This window comes from Drosophila ananassae, chromosome 3L, assembly GCF_017639315.1.
Source record: "Drosophila ananassae strain 14024-0371.13 chromosome 3L, ASM1763931v2, whole genome shotgun sequence".
NCBI classification, from domain to species: domain Eukaryota; kingdom Metazoa; phylum Arthropoda; class Insecta; order Diptera; family Drosophilidae; genus Drosophila; species Drosophila ananassae.
In genome coordinates, this window is record NC_057929.1 from 13,726,890 (window position 1) to 13,744,458 (window position 17,569).

The following is a 17,569-nucleotide window of genomic DNA, read 5'->3' on the forward strand; positions in this document are numbered from 1 at the left end:
CATCGTAAAACCCAATCAGCAACCAGTTTCTAAAAGTCTGCATTCGTTTCTAAAGATTATTGCAAATTTCCGGCTACACCTGACTCGTGTGCCAAAAATAAAATAAATGTATTTTATTTAAAATCTATTAAGCCAAGTGTCAAATAAAATCTTCTCAGCTGCCAGACAAACGCCCATAAAGTTTGCCGTTAGCATCTGTCTGCATCTGATCCATAACGCCTCGGATTAATGTCATCTAAAAGTCATTCGGGGTGTCAGCCACTAACCCAGACATATTACCCATCCATATATCTAACTATCATATGGACGATCTCCATTCCTTGACCAGCCCCGTGAGGCAATAAACCAATTAAACACGAACCTAACGAATGCTACTTCATTCTGACGACCCCCAAAAACAAAACCAGAAAACCAAAAACCGAAAAATAAACAACAAATATATCTCATCTCGTGTTGAATATTCAGATGAGCCGTTTTGACGATCTTCAGTTTTCAGTCGGCTTGGAAGTCAAGTTTTTACGGCTTGCAGAATTTTTTTCGTGGGCTCGGTCTTTGTATAAATAGTATTGCGGGCGAGGCTTTTCAATCAGAAGCGACTCAACCGCAGATCGTAGCTGTCATCATGGTGAGCTCTACGACACAGCCCCCCAGGATCAAGGATTACTCATTGAAACGTTTTGATTTTACAGAAATTCCTGGTTATTGCCTTTGCCGTTCTGGCCTGCGCCTATGGCGATGTCTCCCACCTGGGCTACAACTACTCGCCCCCGGCTCCGGTTTACCAGCCAGCTCCCATCAGCATCCCCGCCCCGGCTCCGGTCTACCAGCCAGCTCCCATCAGCATCCCCGCCCCAGCTCCGGTCTACCAGCCAGCTCCCATCAGCATCCCAGCTCCAGCTCCAGCTCCAGTTGTGATCCCAGCTCCTGCTCCATCTCCAATTGTGATCCCCGCTCCTGCTCCAGCTCCAGTGAGGACCTACGTGCCCCCAGCACCCATCAGCATCCCAGCTCCTGCTCCAGTTGTGATCCCCGCTCCTGCCCCAGCTCCAGTTGTGATCCCTGCTCCGGCCCCAGCTCCAGTTGTGATCCCTGCTCCTGCCCCAGCCCCAGTTGTGATCCCAGCTCCTGCTCCCGTCCGCTCTTACATCCCTCCCGCACCTGCACCAGCTCCAGTCTACACCCCAGCTCCTGCTCCCATCCCAGTGAGCATCCCAGCTCCCGCTCCGGCTCCAGTTGTGATCCCCGCTCCTGCTCCAGCTCCAGTTGTGATCCCCGCTCCTGCTCCAGCTCCAGTTGTGATCCCTGCTCCTGCTCCAGCACCAGTTGTGATCCCCGCTCCTGCTCCAGCTCCAGTTGTGATCCCTGCCCCAGCTCCCGTGAGGACCTATGTGCCCCCTGCACCCATCAGCATCCCTGCTCCCGCTCCCGTCTACCAGCCTGCCCCTGCTCCCGTCTACCAGCCCAGCAGCCAGCAGGTCCTCGAGGAGATCGAGCCCGTGTCCGCTGATGGTTACCGCTACAAGACCGTGCGTCGTCGCGTCTACCGTCACCGCTTCTAAATTTACCAAAGCCCTTCGAACTGTTTCCTAACGAATTCCCAACTGGGAATTGAAAAATAAAAAATTCCCGTCTTCGACTTGTTAAACAAAAAGAAAAGTCTTCAAATTGTTTTCCAATCATGGCAAATCACATGAGATGCCAGGGGAAAATGGGAGGGAGAGTGCAGTCGGAAAAGTCGGAAAAACTCTTAAGTTTGCTTCGGCCATTTGAGTGGGAAATTTATGAAACCTGAAGAAATGGCTGGACTCTAGAAATCAGCTCGCCATCGGACAGATAGGGTTGGATGGGTAGGGGAGGCTGTGGAGGACGGCCAAGGAGGGATAATAAGGAGTTGCAGGCAAGTTGCGGAACACTCCCTAAGGATTCGATTCGATAGCGTGTTTTATGCAAGTAAACAGTCCTCGCCACTCCACATTTATCACGAAATTTATGGCCTGGAATGAGCTTTGATGATGTGGAAATTTTTTCTCGTTAGATTCAAAAGTTTTCATTTGCACTGAGGGAAATTAATTAGTTATAGGATATTAAATCAATACAAACTCAGCATGAAACTGTAGCTTTTATATCCTCTTTAAGTAGGCACAAAAAATAAATTTATATTTAAGAAAAATATACTCTACATTACTTAATATTTAAAGTTACTTATTTCTTACAGTGCTCTTGAAACAAATCGATGGTGTAGGACTGCCGGAACTCAAAGCTGGAGACTGGTGCTGAGTGGATTGGCCTCATCAGAGACCACTGACCACTTGTGGCTGCTAACAAGTGCCAGGATGAGACGGCGGTGGGCGGGGCAGGTACAAGGACATCGTCAGACATAAGACTCTGCAGAAAATTAAGAAGAAAATGCAGCGACAAATGTCTACGGACGAAGCTCCTTTTCATTCCATCCATACTGAAATTTGATTAGGGAAATGTCTGGCTGTGGCGTAGAAATTGAAGCTTCAGGACCTTCCTTTTTTTGTGTTTTTCTTTTTTTTTTTGGTAGTTGTCTGAATGCCAGGACAACCACAGAGACACGTACATATGTATTATACTTGCCACTGCGCATACTAATTAAAAAGAACCAAAAACCAATAGCAGGGCACTAAAATTAATTGCGTAATTAAAACAAAATTATTTTTTCCTACCAACTACCCATTCGTATAACCACAATGGATTGTCCTGGCTTATTTCGTTAATTGCATTTTGGTCAAATATTGGCAGCTCAATTAAATGAATTAAAACACACATTTTTGCTTTGTATGGAATCCCAACAAACAAGCATGAAGGATCCTTTGTGTTTCCATGTTGCAGGATTCGGGCAAACTAAAATTATTTGACAGCCAATTACAATTTAGAGACGATTCCGGTAGACCGCACTCCAATCAGCTGTGATTAGTTCGTGTGGTATGTAAATGAAATAATTTTAAAAACTATAGTTAGGGCGGTACTTTAAAAATATTATTTTCTAATGATAGATTAAAATCCCTCCCACTCTTACCCACAACAACCTTCGCTGCCCAGCATATCTTTCTATTCATTTAATCCCTACCAGCGATTAGTTAAAATGCAAATAGCTACTGCAATATGGGATTTATTGCCCAATTTTCAGCCTCATTGAACTTTACTTTCCCGGGCAGAAGAGCTGGAGATTAATTTAAAAAAAAATGTATCAGCCAGGGAACGGCAGACACCCAACAATTGACAGTTGGTTGCATTTTCAACCGCACTTAATTAGCAGTTAATGATGCCTGATTAACACGCATTATGGCTCCAATCGTCGGAGCCCAGGGCACATGGCGGAGAATCCCACCTGTCTCACCTGTCCCTCGGAAAAAGTGCAATCAATGCTTTAGGCGCCGTGGATTACAAAATAATCACGAGACAGCCCGCCTAAAAGTATACAGAAGTAAAACGAAAATTAATTGAATATTGTGGCCAAAAAATAGCCATGAACTTATGGTATACGAAGTCATGATTACCTGTATTAAAATTAAATAAATATAAATTAAAATTATATATAAAATATTTAATCTAATACAAAAAAAAGGCTTTAATATGTATCTTTAAGTCTTGGCTGCCAGAATGAGCCCTGAATCCATCCAAAAATATGGCATACCCACTGAGCTCGGCTCACTCAATAAATCGGACGTAAAAATTGATGGGGCTCTCGAACTCGCCGGCATCCCGGAATCCCAGACGCAGGCCGGCTGGCTTACGGCTTTAAAAACGACAGTGCGAAATCGAACGTGCAGAGTGCACGTGGATATGGGACATGGATCGTTGGGAAATTGACAGTATCAACGTAATTATATCAGCAGCCCCCAAACCTACCTCCAAAATGGAAAACAAAACAGTAAAGTACGTAAAAAAAAAAGTACGAGGCCAGGGAGTGAAAAATCGGAAAGGGGAGCCTGCCACTGAAATATGCAAACGTTGACTGCCTTCATTTATTTTTACTGTTACTGCATATTGAGGCGACACCGAGAGAGGAGTATACAGAGAGAGGAGGGCGGGGCCAGGGTCCTGCAAGAGGCGCGAAAATAATCGTTATCCTGGACAGGTGGGTCTTCAATTCCTCTCGCGTTCGATGCCAGCAGTTGCACTTCATTTGCAGCATTAATTTGTCGGCCGTTGATTTATCTGCCCAAAGTATATACATATAGACACACATTCAGGTATACATTTATAAAGATATATACGTCGTGGGGTATGAATTTATGAGCTGGGGGGTCCACTGGCCGTCGATTGTGGAAAATTGTTGCTGAAAATCGATTGGAACGAGTTGACCAAGTCAAATTTCCTGCAAATTGTGACGTAGTTGCATTTTGAATATTTATTAAATCGGCGTTTTGGCACAGACTTGCAAAATAGTTATGCAAATTCAGTGTCTCGGTGAATGCGAAATGGAACCTGGCTAACTCGATTCATTTTGCGCGTGTCTACATAGTTTAAAAAAAAATATATATAAAAAACAAATATATAATTCATTAGTCGGGCCGCAGATGGTCTCCTTTAGATGGTTATCATTCATTTTTGCAGAGGTCACTGAACCATTGTTAGATTAAAAGATAATTTTAATCGAAAGCCGGATTTTAAATTCAAATCCGCGATTCCAGATTAAAGTTTCATGTATTTTAAAGAAAAGAGAGACTATTGTTTTCTAATCAAAACAATAACATAAAATAAATAACCCAGTTCAATAAATTCAATCTGAATTAAAAAACTTTTGCCAGCCCGTTAGCAAAACTATTAAAATCGAAACAAATATTTCTTTCTATTTTTGTGAACCCTTCAAGGGAAACGGACTATAAAGTTTTTCGTTTCGTATTTTTGCCCTCGGATGACGCCACCACGGAATGCATGTCAACTATTAACAGGCAAACAACTAAATTACGTATACGCAGCGTTGCATGACCAGCATGGCGTTCCGAGAAGCACATATATCCGACTCTGGTAGAGTGTTTGTGTATTTGTTCAAAATACATTTGCAGTTTCGGTTTATTGGCGCTACGAAAATAATGGAATTGTCAAAATAGAAGGAGTTAAGTGCTTGTTTGCATAGCTTTTTGACAATTCTGCTCCCGCCATGCATGTGCATGTGTTATTGGTCTTTATTTTTACGCTTTACGCTTTTGGGTGGAAAACAAATTCAACAGAAATTAAATCACTTTGGCGTCAGAGAGTCTCACTCTGTCTCGCTGGCGAATTTTTGGCACCAAACCGGAAAAACTCTTTATTAGCAATTTGTGCAATTAAAAATTGGACAGAGCGAGAGAAAGTGTGCCGATGTCCTTCAAAGAACTGAAAGTTGTCTCTTTTTCGCCCACTTTAAGGGCAGTTGCCCCTTCTCTACCCTATCGAGCCACTGGCTAATTTGTTTTCCGGCTGGCAGTGACACATGGCGGCGGTCTAGCTGGCGTCATGTTCAACTTTTGACCCGATCGAAGCCAGCCATCGCCTTGCTGATTTTCGCCTCTCGGGGCCTCTCCGCCCCGCCTCGTCCCTGTTGACCTGATCTAACTAACTGGGTTCAGTTCCGTTCCCATACATAATTAAGCAATAGGCTCTTGTTTTAGCCACCTTATCATGGGCAATCAGGCAGATTAATGACCGCCGCATGAACTCGCCATTCGTCGTCTGGCGCTTGGGGACAAAATAAAAACAAAAACCTCCGCCGGCTGTAGGCTTGTTGTGCCAAAAGTCTATCTTAGTTTCCAGTTTCGAGCGGCTTTACTTTTGGTAGTTCAATTTGATACACTAAGGCATAAATGTTTTATGCAAATGATATTTAAATTAAAACAATGCCAAAAACAAGCAAGTACGAACGAAGACGCTGAGGTTCGGTTTGAGGGACTGCTGATGGCCCCTATGTTTTGGAGATAAAAAATAAAACATTTTTAACATCATTTTGATGTGGATATTAGTACAAGACTGATATAGTGGAGGTTAAGTATGACATTTTATATTATGGTTAGTTTTAAGGTATAGAAACTATTAAGAAAGGTAATATCTTGAAAACTTCACAAATCAAGGATTATACATTGAAACTATTTTTAAACATATCCATTTCATCTATATGAACTGTCCATAAGACTCTTTTATGTCAACGTAGGGTATATTAGTTAATCATTGGCTTGGCTCGTAAAATTCTGGTTTCTGGCATATTAAGAGACCATCATATCCGCACTTCTTCACAAAACTAATGTTTGACTTTAGTTTCTGCACCGCGCCCAGGTTTTGGTATAAATACTACCCAGGTTACGATTCCAAACCATACTAGAAACGCAAACGTTCCAAGTAACATATCAAAATGGTTAGTAGAGCATAACAGAGAATAGAGTATCCAGAATCCTGACTGATTATCCTTTTTTGTTGTAGAAATTCCTGGTTGTCGCCGTTGCCCTCTTGGCTGTTGCCCACGCCGATGTCTCCCACCTGTCCGGCTACAACTACGCTCCCGTGAGCGTCCCGGCTCCAGCTCCTCTGCCCATCAAGGTGGCCCCCGCCCCAGTGCCAGTCAACACCTACATCCCTCCTGCACCCGTGAGCATCCCAGCCCCTGCTCCCATCCAGATTGAGGTGCCCGCCCCAGCTCCAGCTCCAGTTGCCATCCCCGCTCCTGCTCCCATCAAGGTTGCTCCCGCTCCAGTCAACACCTACATCCCTCCCGCACCCGTCAGCATCCCAGCCCCCGCTCCCGTCCAGGTGGAGATCCCCGCCCCGGCTCCAGTTCCAGTGTCCCTGCCCGCTCCCGCTCCCGTCAACACCTACATTCCCCCCGCACCCGTGAGCATCCCAGCCCCCGCTCCCGTCCCCGTCAAGGTTGCCCCTGCTCCCGCTCCCGTTCCCGTGCTGGCCCCTCAGCCCGTCCTGGAGGAGATTGAGCCCGTGTCTGCCGATGGCTACCGTTACAAGACTGTCCGTCGCCGTGTGATCCGTCGCCGTTACTAGAGAGCAACTCCTTCGAGGATCCTGTTGAGAGGACCTTAGGGATAGCGAGAAGTTTCCTAAATAAAAAATGAATTTAATACTTTAATTTTATACCTTTGCAAAAGGATAGACTTTAAATTAAATTTTCTGGGGGATTTTCTTCAAAATTCTTAAAAATTCATAAAAGGACAATATGGCTCCTAATGAAGGCCATATCTTGGCTAATACTTATCCGATTCGTCAGCGGAATACCTTAAACGATTTGTGGATCGATTCTCCATCATCCTGTATCAAAATCCAACAAAGCATTTTTTTTTCGATTTTTTGTTAAATTTTCTGGGTAGACCCCTCCAAAATGTGGACCATGCATGGGGAGCACAATATGGCCCAGTGGAAAAGCCATATCTCGACCAATACTTATCCGATTCTTAAGCGGAATACCTTAAACGATTTGTGGATCAATTCTCCATCGTTCTGTGTCAAAATCTAACAAAGCATTTTTTTTCGATTTTTTGTTAAATTTTCTGGGTAGACCCCTCCAAAATGTGGACCATGCATGGGGAGCACAATATGGCCCAGTGGAAAAGCCATATCTCGACCAATACTTATCCGATTCTTGAGCGGAATACCTTAAACGATTTGTGGATCGCTTCTCCATCAATCTGCATCAAAATCCAACAAAGTATTTTTATTAAATTTTTTTTCAATTTTCGATTCTGGAATCGGCCATATATGCGATAATTGCTGGGCGATTTATCTTTTTAAAGAAAGCTAAGTGTGTTAGGTATTCAGATTTTAGTTGCATATTCCTCAACTAAAATTAAAAATCAGTTTTATTTATTACGTATACGCAGCGTTGCATACTCATATTTTATCCCTCCTTTTTTGTATGTTTTAATTCCTCCTAAAGCCTACAACATCGCTGCACAGAACTTCACTTAATCAAGCTAAAAATAAAAGAAAAACAAAATGGAAACAAGACGAAGCGACTCTAAAATAAACTGTTTTATATGCCAGATGCTTAAAAAGGCAAAGCCCGCTTGACTTGAGTAATTAATTAAGAGCCGAAAACAACAACTTCAACACCGCCGACAGGCATTGTCAAGATCAGCATAATCTAAGCAAATTGAAATTAATTTTGGCATAAACTTGAAACGACGCCATAGGCCGGGCATATGCTGCTAATAATTTGGCCAACCAAAGCCAAAAAGATACAAAAAATAGAAATAAAAACATAAACAAAATGCAATAATTAAGAAAACGTGAATCCAATAGAGCGTGTGACCCACGAACATTCATCAAACTAATTTCGTATAAAAAATGAAACTATTATTCCACATGCAAATGGTAATCATCATCAAAAGGTTTGTTTGATCTAATTAAAGAAGCTTATATTTTCTTTCAAGACTTCAAGACAAAAAAAACTGAGCCAAGTCAAAGCAAAGTTAATATCAATTTTTGGAGCCAAAAAGTGGAAACTAAGAGCGAAACTAAAGCTCAAATGAAACCGAAAACCCGTCAAACTGCCTTGGCATTGGAGGCTCGTTGTCTTGTGTTTGGTTTGGTTTATTCGACATATTCGGTTTGGCGTTTATCTTCCGACTTTTTGAGTGAGGCTAAGACCCCCATGTATCATGGGGGCATCATGCAATTAATTTAGCTCCGGTTGACCCGCAACACCGAAAACAATGAGCTATAAAAACCGAAGACACACTTCGAGTTCAGCAGCACAAATCAACTTGTGATCCAAGCAGCAACAAGCCAATCTCCTCAAGATGGTGGGTGGCAGGATAATATTAAACATTTAAAAATATCAATATTCAATTTAATAATTATTTTAGAAATTCCTGATCCTTGCCGCCGCCTTCTTGGCCTGCGCCTACGCTGATGTCTCGGAGCTGGGAGCCGCCGGCTACGATTATCCCCAGCCTGCCCCACCGGCGCCTGTGAAGTCCTACATCCCCCCTCCACCACCACCACCCCCACCGGCACCCAAGAACACCTACATCCCCCCACCAGCGGCTCCCGCCAAGGCCTACATCCCTCCCCCACCACCACCACCACCACCAGCACCCAAGAACACCTACATCCCCCCAGCACCCGCCCCGGCTCCTGTTGAGACCTACATCCCGCCTGCAGCCCCCGCCCCAGCTTACATCCCACCTGCCCCTGTCCAGGCCGAGGAGCCCATCATCGAGGAGATCGAGCAGCCCGCCCAGGACGGATACCGCTACAAGACCGTCCGTCGTCGCGTGTTCCGTCACCGCAACTAGGTCACAAAAACCCATATTTTGTTGACTAATGTGATAGGCCACAGCAAATAGTGATTTGCTGCGGAATCTGTTAATACTTTGTTTGAAGATGCAACATTTTGTTGATTTATCTTCACTTCGGTGAAGATGAAGAGTAGTAAATAAATGATGAAAAGCTAATCTTGTCGAATTAATCAAATCTTGGGAGGTGGGAAGAAACAGATATGGATAATCGTGTCTCCATTGAAGGTAATACTTCAGGGACACCTCGCAATCATTAAACATAACATACATATGGTTTAAGCTATTTATTCATCTTCTTATACCATCTTAATCACATCGGAGTAGGCCCTGACAAAATTATCAAACACTTGTAAAAAAAATGCTGCTCGGCTAGAAGAATTGCACTCTTCAAGGGGATGCAAGGACATCATCAGAGAAGACTCATAGCTTGTCTTCTCGTAGCATGTGCTGTTTTTCAGACCCAGAACCAAGAAGTGGACCCTGTTGTTTGGCCAGGTGGCTGCCCCTCATCATGATCATTGCCCTGTTGGTCTGGGCCTACCATGTGTTCATCGTGCAAATCTGTTTATATCGCGTGGAGAGCTATGTGGAGGTGGCCTTCTTACTGATAACCTTCCATGTGCTGCTTGTTATGTTCATTTGGACGTGGGGTAAGTGCATCATAACTGACCCAGCTCCCATACCAAGTCAATGGAAAATATCCGACGAGGATGTGGCCAGACTAAAGCGCACCGAGAGCTCCGAGGAAAAGTCACGCATTTTGAGCCAAATAGCCAAGAGCTTACCCATCAAGATGTGCACGAAGTCGGGAACTGTGAGGTATTGCGACATCTGCCGGATCATAAAGCCGGACAGAGCCCATCACTGTTCAACGTGTGGGCAGTGCGTCCTGAGGAAGGATCACCATTGCCCCTGGGTTAAGAACTGCGTCCACTTCCACAACACAAAGTTCTTCGTCGTCTTCCTGGTCTACGCCGATCTCTTTCTGGTCTACCTTCTCCTTGTGATGCTCTACTACTTGTTGTACCTGGAAGGTTTCGATTTTGACATCGTGGGCTACTCTCCGACTAAGATGTGGCTCATGGTGCAGCATGTCGTCATCATTTCCTTCTCCCTGTGTGTCTTGGTCATGACCATGGTCACCCTTTCCCATTTCCTCAAAAACCAAACCTCTGTGGAAGCTGTGTATGCTCCGTACTTTTACGAAGGCGGCAAAAACAAAAACGCCTACAACCTGGGCGCTAAGCAGAACTTTCTGGAGGTCTTTGGCAGCAAATGGTATCTCTGGTTTCTCCCAGTGTACACAACTGTCGGGGATGGAATCACATTCCCGATGGCCCAACAAGACCTCAAGAAAGTCAGAGTCGACGGTGGAAGGGATGAGGATCAAACGACCAGGATTCAAATTGTCAAAGACAATGCTAGGAAAATGCTAGGAATTCATGATCTAAATACTGACGATGCGTAAGAGTATTGTTATTAAAAGCTTTTCAATCGATTCTTTGAAATATATATATTTTCAATACTTCTAACTGCAATTGGTTTAGAATTTAAGATGTTGCGGCTCCATCAACATCTTAATTTACGAGTGCATCAGCATTGGACTCTATTCGAAATTGCACTATGTCCTGCTGAGTGGCCAACGCCGATAAATCCTTCGCATTCCGGACTCCTTTCCCACAGGCCATCGCCAGCCAGCACATCGCACTTGGATCGCAGTCGTTTATAAAACGCTTAACATTCGTGACATATTTCGCATTTGGCCGCGCGTCGGGTACAGAAATTTATAGACTTTATCCATTAGGAAAACAATTACGAGTGCAAACAATGGCCAATGTGCGATGTCCAAATGGATGGACTCCCTGGCCAGAGGCAATGCCTCGGGCATTGAGCATATGTTCAGATTGAGATTGTCGCGCCCCCAAGTTCATTGTCCTGCATAGTGGAGGATGGGGAGTTTATATATTTTCTTATTATACTGTGGCGACTTCTCGACTGCTGCAACACAAATCCAATTACCTTCAAAATAATAAACTTATGTACATACCAAAAAAAGGCAAAGAATTCCAGTCAGAGGCGTCCTTCCATCGCCATCGCCTCCGGAGCTGCCGTACGCACATTTTGCTTTATCAACAGTTGATAGACTCCGTGGGGAATTTTCCGTATGTCACGACAAAGAAGATGCTGGAAATGGAAGCTGTCTGCTCCCGGTCTCTGGATCCGGCTGCCTCTCTATCAAATGCACTGCAATCTAATAAGTGCGAACAAAACCTAAAGATAAAGGAAGTCCAACGTCCTCTTGGCTCTATATTTCTTTCAGTGCCCAGACCATAGCTCTTTAGCTGATTTCTTTGGCTTATTTGCTGCTCATTACTCGCCTTTGAATGGATCCGGAGACCGGGTCGGTAGTTGGTTGAAAATAATTTTTGCCACTTGCATGTCATCAGCATAAAGTGAGTGCAAAATATGTGAACTAGACGCCGCAAAAATAAAGAAGTCGCCTCGGAGCAAAGAGAGTCAACAGCAATTGGCCAAATGTCCTGTGAGGGTCGAAAAGGGGAATGTAGGAAGTCCACATGTCCATGTCCATGTCCATGTCCCAAAGTCACAACCAATGACACACCCCAAGCTACACCCACAGAGAAAATCCCCCACCCATACCATGATCCCTTTTTCCTTTCTTGGCTGCCAACTTGCTGCTTATTGAATTCGCATATTTTCCCATTTTGCATTATGGGCAAACATTTTTTCCATTTCGCCATCCTTTGTTTTTGTTCTCTGTTTGATTTTGTAATCGAGGATTTGTTTGCTTTGGCTGAAGTCAATCGAGAGTGGATGACCCAGAGGATGGGGGGATGGCGCACTTTTTGTCCCTGCTCATTGAATGTTTCAGCAATTTCTGGTTAAGTCGAATTGGTCTAGTCGTCGGTTTGACCTTTTTACTGCCAGACTATCGGAAGGACGGGGGAACAGAATCCATTGGAATGCCACTTTTTTGGCCAGGACATGTGTTTGGCCTTGGGCGGTTTGTTTAGGCCTTCGACGGTTGTGGCTCCACTTGAAGAGGGTTGATGGGGGATGGAAATTCGTTTAAGCCATTTAAATTGCGACTTTGACATTGGAACTCGAGCATATTCGATGGGAGCATGTCGATAGGAAGTTGGAATTTGCGGTTCGCGATCCAAAATGAAAAAAACATGGTGTCTGATGGAGTATCTTTAAATTTTAGTCTTTTTTTTTGGAGGCTGCTCTCATTTCAACAAAACAAACAATAACAATGAGCCTTTGGCTTAGTTGCGGTGGCGGAAGACGCGACGGCGAACGGTCTTGTAGCGGTAGCCGTCCTGGGCGGGCTGCTCAATCTCCTCGAGGATGGGCTCCTCGGCCTGGACAGGGGCAGGGGGGATGTACTCGGGTGCCGGGGGTGCAGGAGGGATGTAGGTCTCAACGGGAGCCGGTGCTGGGGGTGCCGGAGGGATGTAGGTCTCAACGGGGGCAGGAGCAGGCTGCTGGTAATCGTAGCCTCCCAGCTCGGACACATCGGCGAAGGCGCAGGCCAAGAAGGCAACGGCAATGATAAGGAATTTCTATGAAAGATATAGAATTAAATCATATTCGCTCTAGTTTCGGGGCTCTTGAACTCACCATGATTTCGAGTGTTTAGGCTGTGCTCAACAAAAGATGTGTGCTACGGATTCGATGACTTCCCATGGCTTTTATATGATCTTCGGCTCTTCGGCCAACTCGTGGGCCAACGGCAACGGAAGCGACATTAGCCAGCATTGACTTTGAACTTGATCTGTGCTCTTTAATCGCTCACTCAAGACTTGATCGATGGATTCAATCGACTACTCCGACTCTCGAACCGGTTCATGGCACTCTTTGAATATGGGTTTTCGATGCACAAACCATAAATTGTGATGGAAAACTTGTGATCACGTTTCGTGTTTCTTTTGGGGGAGAAGACTAATGCATTACCCGTCCCATTGTCTTAATCGCTCGTCAACTGTTGAGGTCAACATACAAATGATTTTGTTTGTGGCACTCATAACTTAAGTCTTGACTCTTTGGCTTGATGCTCGGGGCGCAGCCCTTTAATTGATTTGCTTGTTGAACTCGGCCTTGGTGTTCGGCCCCCGCATGGAAAATACATGGATCCATGCTGCTTGATTAAAACCAAATTTAATTTGCATTTCAGTTTTGTTGGTTTACTTTCTGGCTTTGTTGTTATGGCCGGGTGGGTGTTTATTGCCGGACCTAACCCCAATTACAAAACTCGAACGAGAACTGCAGTTTGGAAGTTCAAGTGGGCTCCACTTTCTGGGGCTCTGGGGGCCAGCCACTATGGGAGGGACATTAGAAAATATTTCTTAAATTTTCAGAACAGTTTTTAAAAATTATTTTAAGGAAGAAACTTTCTTTCTTCTTAAAGTCTTTAGGAAACCAATATTATGTTTAACTTGTATGGTATCTCATTGTAAGTTTTCCCAACCCACTGTACCTAATTTCTTGCATTTTCTGGACCATTCCCATCTCGATTTTCCAGCTCCCCTCCCCCAGCGATGTTTTCATTTCATTCCGGTTATATTTTCTTGTTGAACATTTTCATTTCTCCGTTTGGCTTTTCGCCGTTCGCCATTCGCCCGGCCCCGTGTAACTTTTGTAGCTCTTGATAATATTGCAAATAATTTTCTTTTTTATGTTGATTATTTTTTGGACACCCTTTGCACGCCCAGACACCTGAGAGCCACCTGACTACCTGGCCCCACCCCGCTCCCTTTACAACCTTTTTTATTAACTTCGTTTTCATTTGTTCCGTTGCCTTCACGAGCTCATCATATTTTAATGTGGAAGGGATTCGGCGGCATCGTCTTCTGGCTTTACCTTCCTGGCTTCTTCGGTTCTATGTTTCAAATTATTCTCCAGAGATTTGCAGTCCGTGATTTTACGGCAGTCGAGGGGGGGAGGCAGGACTCCTGGATTCAGGAGTATGGGCGGGAAACACAACACCCCTCCTGAACGGGGATGGAAGGCAAAGACATTTCCCGAATGCAATTGCAGCCTTGGCTTTTAATTACCCCGCTTAAGTCCGTATTAACTCTGGTTTAAGCCTTTTTTAATTTGCCCCCAACCTGCAGCCATCAGCCATCAGGCAGTAGCCAGTAGCCAGAAGCTACCAGCTGTCGTAATTGAATTAGGAGGCAGGAGAGACAATGCAGCGTCGCTGAACCTTTCACGCTGTTATCCTTGATAATTAATTTAGACGCCATTGTCCAGTACACTCCCCGTTTGCAGACTAGTTCGCCTTTGGGCCAAAATCCTTTGGCATTTCACATCACGTGCGGCGGCGCTCTTCTCGTTTTGCTGTTTTTTTTTTTCTTTTTCATAAATCGCCTGGACACACACAAAGTTGTCCAGCTGCAAGGATGCGAGATGGTTGGCCCATGGAAACGAGAGAAAAGAAAATTCCCCATTTTTATGGGGAAAAAATGAAGCGGCAGTTTTGACAACGCACGTCCATCCGAAAAAAAGGCGACACTGTGAAAATAGTGGATACTATATGGATCTTAAGTGGTAGCTATTCAAGGAAACTAAACTAGATCTATGCATTTCTCTCAGTGCACAATTCAGGGCCAGGTCATGCGGCTTGCATATGGAACTACAATAGACAGGTACAAGATGCACACGTAGCACGCGTTGCCGGAGAGCTTCAGGGCCCCAAGAAACGAAATATGGAATCACCTTTTGTAAGTTGGGGCCATGAAATCGAGTTTACATCCAGCTCCGGCTCCTCCATCCAGCTCCTGGTAGCGGCCATAATTAAATGTCAAAAATGACGCTACGTGCAGGGCAAGCAAATCAGCTGATGACGAGTGCCGGGCCAAAGTTCGCCCCAAAAAAAACCGAAGCTCTTCTATGCCAAAAAGAAATAGACTTTATGCAACTTTATTCGAAATAAATAAACTTATTTTTGGGCAATTGACGTGTAAAGCTCTCAGCAGACTATTTCGGTCTGTCGCTGCTAATTGAAGGGGCAGGAAGGCGATGAAGGTTCTAAAAGTTTTGGGGTCGCTGCCCAAAGAGTTCTCTTACTCGGGACAGGACTTCCATAAGGACCTTTCTTCTCCACTGGCAAGTTGGCTCAATATCAATTTATAATTTCTATTATCAAGTATAGCCATTTGTAATCGCTTAATTTAGTGCCAGAAACTTTTACACAAAACGGAATACAAAATAACCAAAGCTCTGCAAAAAAAATTACTCCAAAAGTAATTTAACATTGGCGCAGTTTCCCTCCTCCCCCCTTAGCCCCCTTGGACCCCCTTAGCATTTGCAAAACTCTCGAAAAAGTAGCTGGAACTATTTAAAGTTTCCCTTTTTTCCTGCTTTTCCCTCAATGTGTATCGTACTTTTTATTGCCGTTCTCTATTATTTGTTGCCCCTCAGTTGTTGCATATGCATATTATGCCCCCGAGGCACAGGAAAACACCTACCACCCCACCCCAGCTAGCCCCCGCGAAAGCCAGACAACAGCAACTCGGCGATGGTTATGAAAAAGTACTTAACGTGCACAAAACTTATGTGCCAAGAGATTTTATTTTTTACTTCATAGGGAGACTGGCAAAGTTACAACGACATGCCAATTTTTCAAAGGACCAGGGGGGCAGTAGTCGGTACTCCAAGGGGGTCGGTCTTGGCAAGCTTATAAAATATTGCCAATAATACGTTGTTAGCGGAGTTGCCTCCCCTGACGCAGGACGCATTTCTCCTGGCAGCCAAACTTTTAATGCACTCTCCAAGAATGCACGGGCGGAACAATTCAACCACATCATACCACACAGAGGCTGTGTATTCTCAAAAGCATAGCATCATCACAAAGCATTCAGTTTTAATTTGTAGCTAGAAAATAGAACATACGCAATGGGCTTAGTTAGATCAAAGAATGTTGAGATAAACCTAGGCCATGTTGAGACACAATGTTGCCACACAGCATTTTGCGATCAAAGAGTATATATAGTTTCTTCTATAGTTACGATTTCAAATTTATTCAAGAAAAAGGAGCACCACTCAGAATTCGCTCTATTCGTGTTACCGAGCGATCATCGAAGCCCGACGACCCGGAGGATGCGGACACCGAAGCGCCACACCACAAAGGCCGCTGGACAAATCCTCACGCTGCCGAATAGAACGATTCACCTCATCAACGCGGGTGTGCTTAGCTTTCATCTAATGTGAAAGTATGTGAAGACTGACTACAGAAATGATCCTGTGAAGTATAGTCTTAAAGATACATTCCATCGCCCGACGATGTTCCTGAGCTGCGGGCCAGAACCACTTGCGAATCATAAACACGTAAAAAGAGGAAAAAAAACCACGCAACATGTTGCCCGTAAGTATGCAGTGTATCTTTCGCTGCTTAGGGGTGATATTTCATTCTATTTCTGATTTTTTCCAAGTCTCCCGCTTGGAGAACTACGTAAGAGCGATCAGAAAGAACAAATAATTCAATAAAGTAACAAAATAAACAAAATAGAATCCACTTGGCAGCGGTGGGATTCGAACCCACGCCTCCGAGGAGACTGGTGCCTTAAACCAGCGCCTTAGACCGCTCGGCCACGCTACCTTGCTTCGATGCGCTGCCAAATGCTCAACAAGAGCTAGACCGAAAATGTATCTGTATCTACGTGCGCACATTTTTATCTGTATCTGAGTGTTGCTCAACCATCTTTATTACCGCAACACCTTGCCTTTATATTTTTTCCACCCACTCTGCGGCGCGTATAAATGCTCTCATTTGGCGAAAGGGAAAATGTCAATCAAAGGAAATCAATTTCTGGCGTAAGCCTTTGCCTTCTGCCATTCGGTGTTGTGCTGCATAAGAATGTTTATTATGTGTATTTTGGAAAACTGTCAGCAGTTTTTCCAAGGCAACGTCAGCTCAGAAATGCGTTTAAAATTCAAATGAAAATGCGAATTTATGCGTGACAGGCGGTGGTCGTGGTCGCCTTCGCTCACACATGCAACCGCAGCAACAATTTCCTATTGCTGCAAGCCATAAACTGAAGCCGGCGGCAGGCAGATGGAGCAGGGAGCTGGGAGCTTGGAGCTTGGAGCTAGAACTGGAGATGGAGATGGAAATAGAGCTGGCTTCGGGCCGAGGACTCCGCAATGAAATTAGAAAATTGCAATAAAAATCTTTGCACGGGACAACGGGGAAAACAAAAACAAAGTCTGCGGTTTCCGTAAGGGTGCTCTTCGAGGGAAGAGCAGCAGCATTTGCGGTTTCATTAAAATGCCACCGAAAAAAGGAGCAAAAA

General features: G+C 44.5%; 5 protein-coding genes, 1 long non-coding RNA gene and 2 other non-coding genes across 8 annotated transcripts; 4 read left to right on the forward strand and 4 right to left on the reverse strand.

Annotated features, from left to right (window-relative positions):
- The first annotated feature begins 490 nt into the window (after positions 1-490).
- On the forward strand, positions 491-1,651 carry LOC6496256 (skin secretory protein xP2). The gene is made up of 2 exons (XM_001960518.4): positions 491-625; positions 690-1,651. The coding sequence occupies exons 1-2, from the start codon at positions 623-625 to the stop codon at positions 1,557-1,559; spliced, it is 873 nt and encodes a 290-aa protein (XP_001960554.1). The 5' UTR covers positions 491-622; the 3' UTR covers positions 1,560-1,651.
- Positions 1,652-6,250: 4,599 nt separating this feature from the next.
- On the forward strand, positions 6,251-7,081 carry LOC6496257 (skin secretory protein xP2). Its single transcript, XM_001960519.3, has 2 exons — positions 6,251-6,358; positions 6,424-7,081. Exons 1-2 carry the CDS (start codon positions 6,356-6,358, stop codon positions 6,994-6,996), a joined length of 576 nt encoding a protein of 191 aa, XP_001960555.1. The 5' UTR covers positions 6,251-6,355; the 3' UTR covers positions 6,997-7,081.
- A 1,577-nt stretch (positions 7,082-8,658) lies between these two features.
- LOC6496258 (extensin-3) lies at positions 8,659-9,407 on the forward strand. Its single transcript, XM_001960520.3, has 2 exons — positions 8,659-8,753; positions 8,817-9,407. The coding sequence occupies exons 1-2, from the start codon at positions 8,751-8,753 to the stop codon at positions 9,246-9,248; spliced, it is 435 nt and encodes a 144-aa protein (XP_001960556.1). The 5' UTR covers positions 8,659-8,750; the 3' UTR covers positions 9,249-9,407.
- Positions 9,408-9,762: 355 nt separating this feature from the next.
- On the forward strand, positions 9,763-10,719 carry LOC6496259 (palmitoyltransferase ZDHHC20-A). The gene has a single exon (XM_001960521.2). The coding sequence runs from the start codon at positions 9,763-9,765 to the stop codon at positions 10,717-10,719; it is 957 nt and encodes a 318-aa protein (XP_001960557.2).
- Positions 10,720-12,454: 1,735 nt separating this feature from the next.
- On the reverse strand, positions 12,455-12,984 carry LOC6494311 (lysine-rich arabinogalactan protein 19). Its single transcript, XM_001960522.4, has 2 exons — positions 12,897-12,984; positions 12,455-12,838 (listed from the first exon to the last, which is right to left on the reverse strand). The coding sequence occupies exons 1-2, from the start codon at positions 12,897-12,899 to the stop codon at positions 12,542-12,544; spliced, it is 300 nt and encodes a 99-aa protein (XP_001960558.2). The 5' UTR covers positions 12,900-12,984; the 3' UTR covers positions 12,455-12,541.
- A 2,815-nt stretch (positions 12,985-15,799) lies between these two features.
- On the reverse strand, positions 15,800-16,538 carry LOC116654771. Its single transcript, XR_004309985.1, has 2 exons — positions 16,209-16,538; positions 15,800-16,151 (listed from the first exon to the last, which is right to left on the reverse strand). It is a non-coding gene; the product is annotated as an uncharacterized LOC116654771 (long non-coding RNA).
- Positions 16,315-16,535, reverse strand: LOC6508181. The gene has a single exon (XR_046137.2). It is a non-coding gene; the product is annotated as a small nucleolar RNA U3 (small nucleolar RNA).
- Positions 16,539-16,793: 255 nt separating the features above from the next.
- On the reverse strand, positions 16,794-16,875 carry Trnal-aag. The gene has a single exon. It is a non-coding gene; the product is annotated as a tRNA-Leu (tRNA).
- Between the last annotated feature and the right edge of the window lie 694 nt (positions 16,876-17,569).

Excerpts from the sequence above, each read along its gene's own strand:
- LOC6496259 (XM_001960521.2), top strand. The coding sequence starts at position 9,763 with ATGATCATTGCCCTGTTGGTCTGGGCCTACCATGTGTTCATCGTGCAA.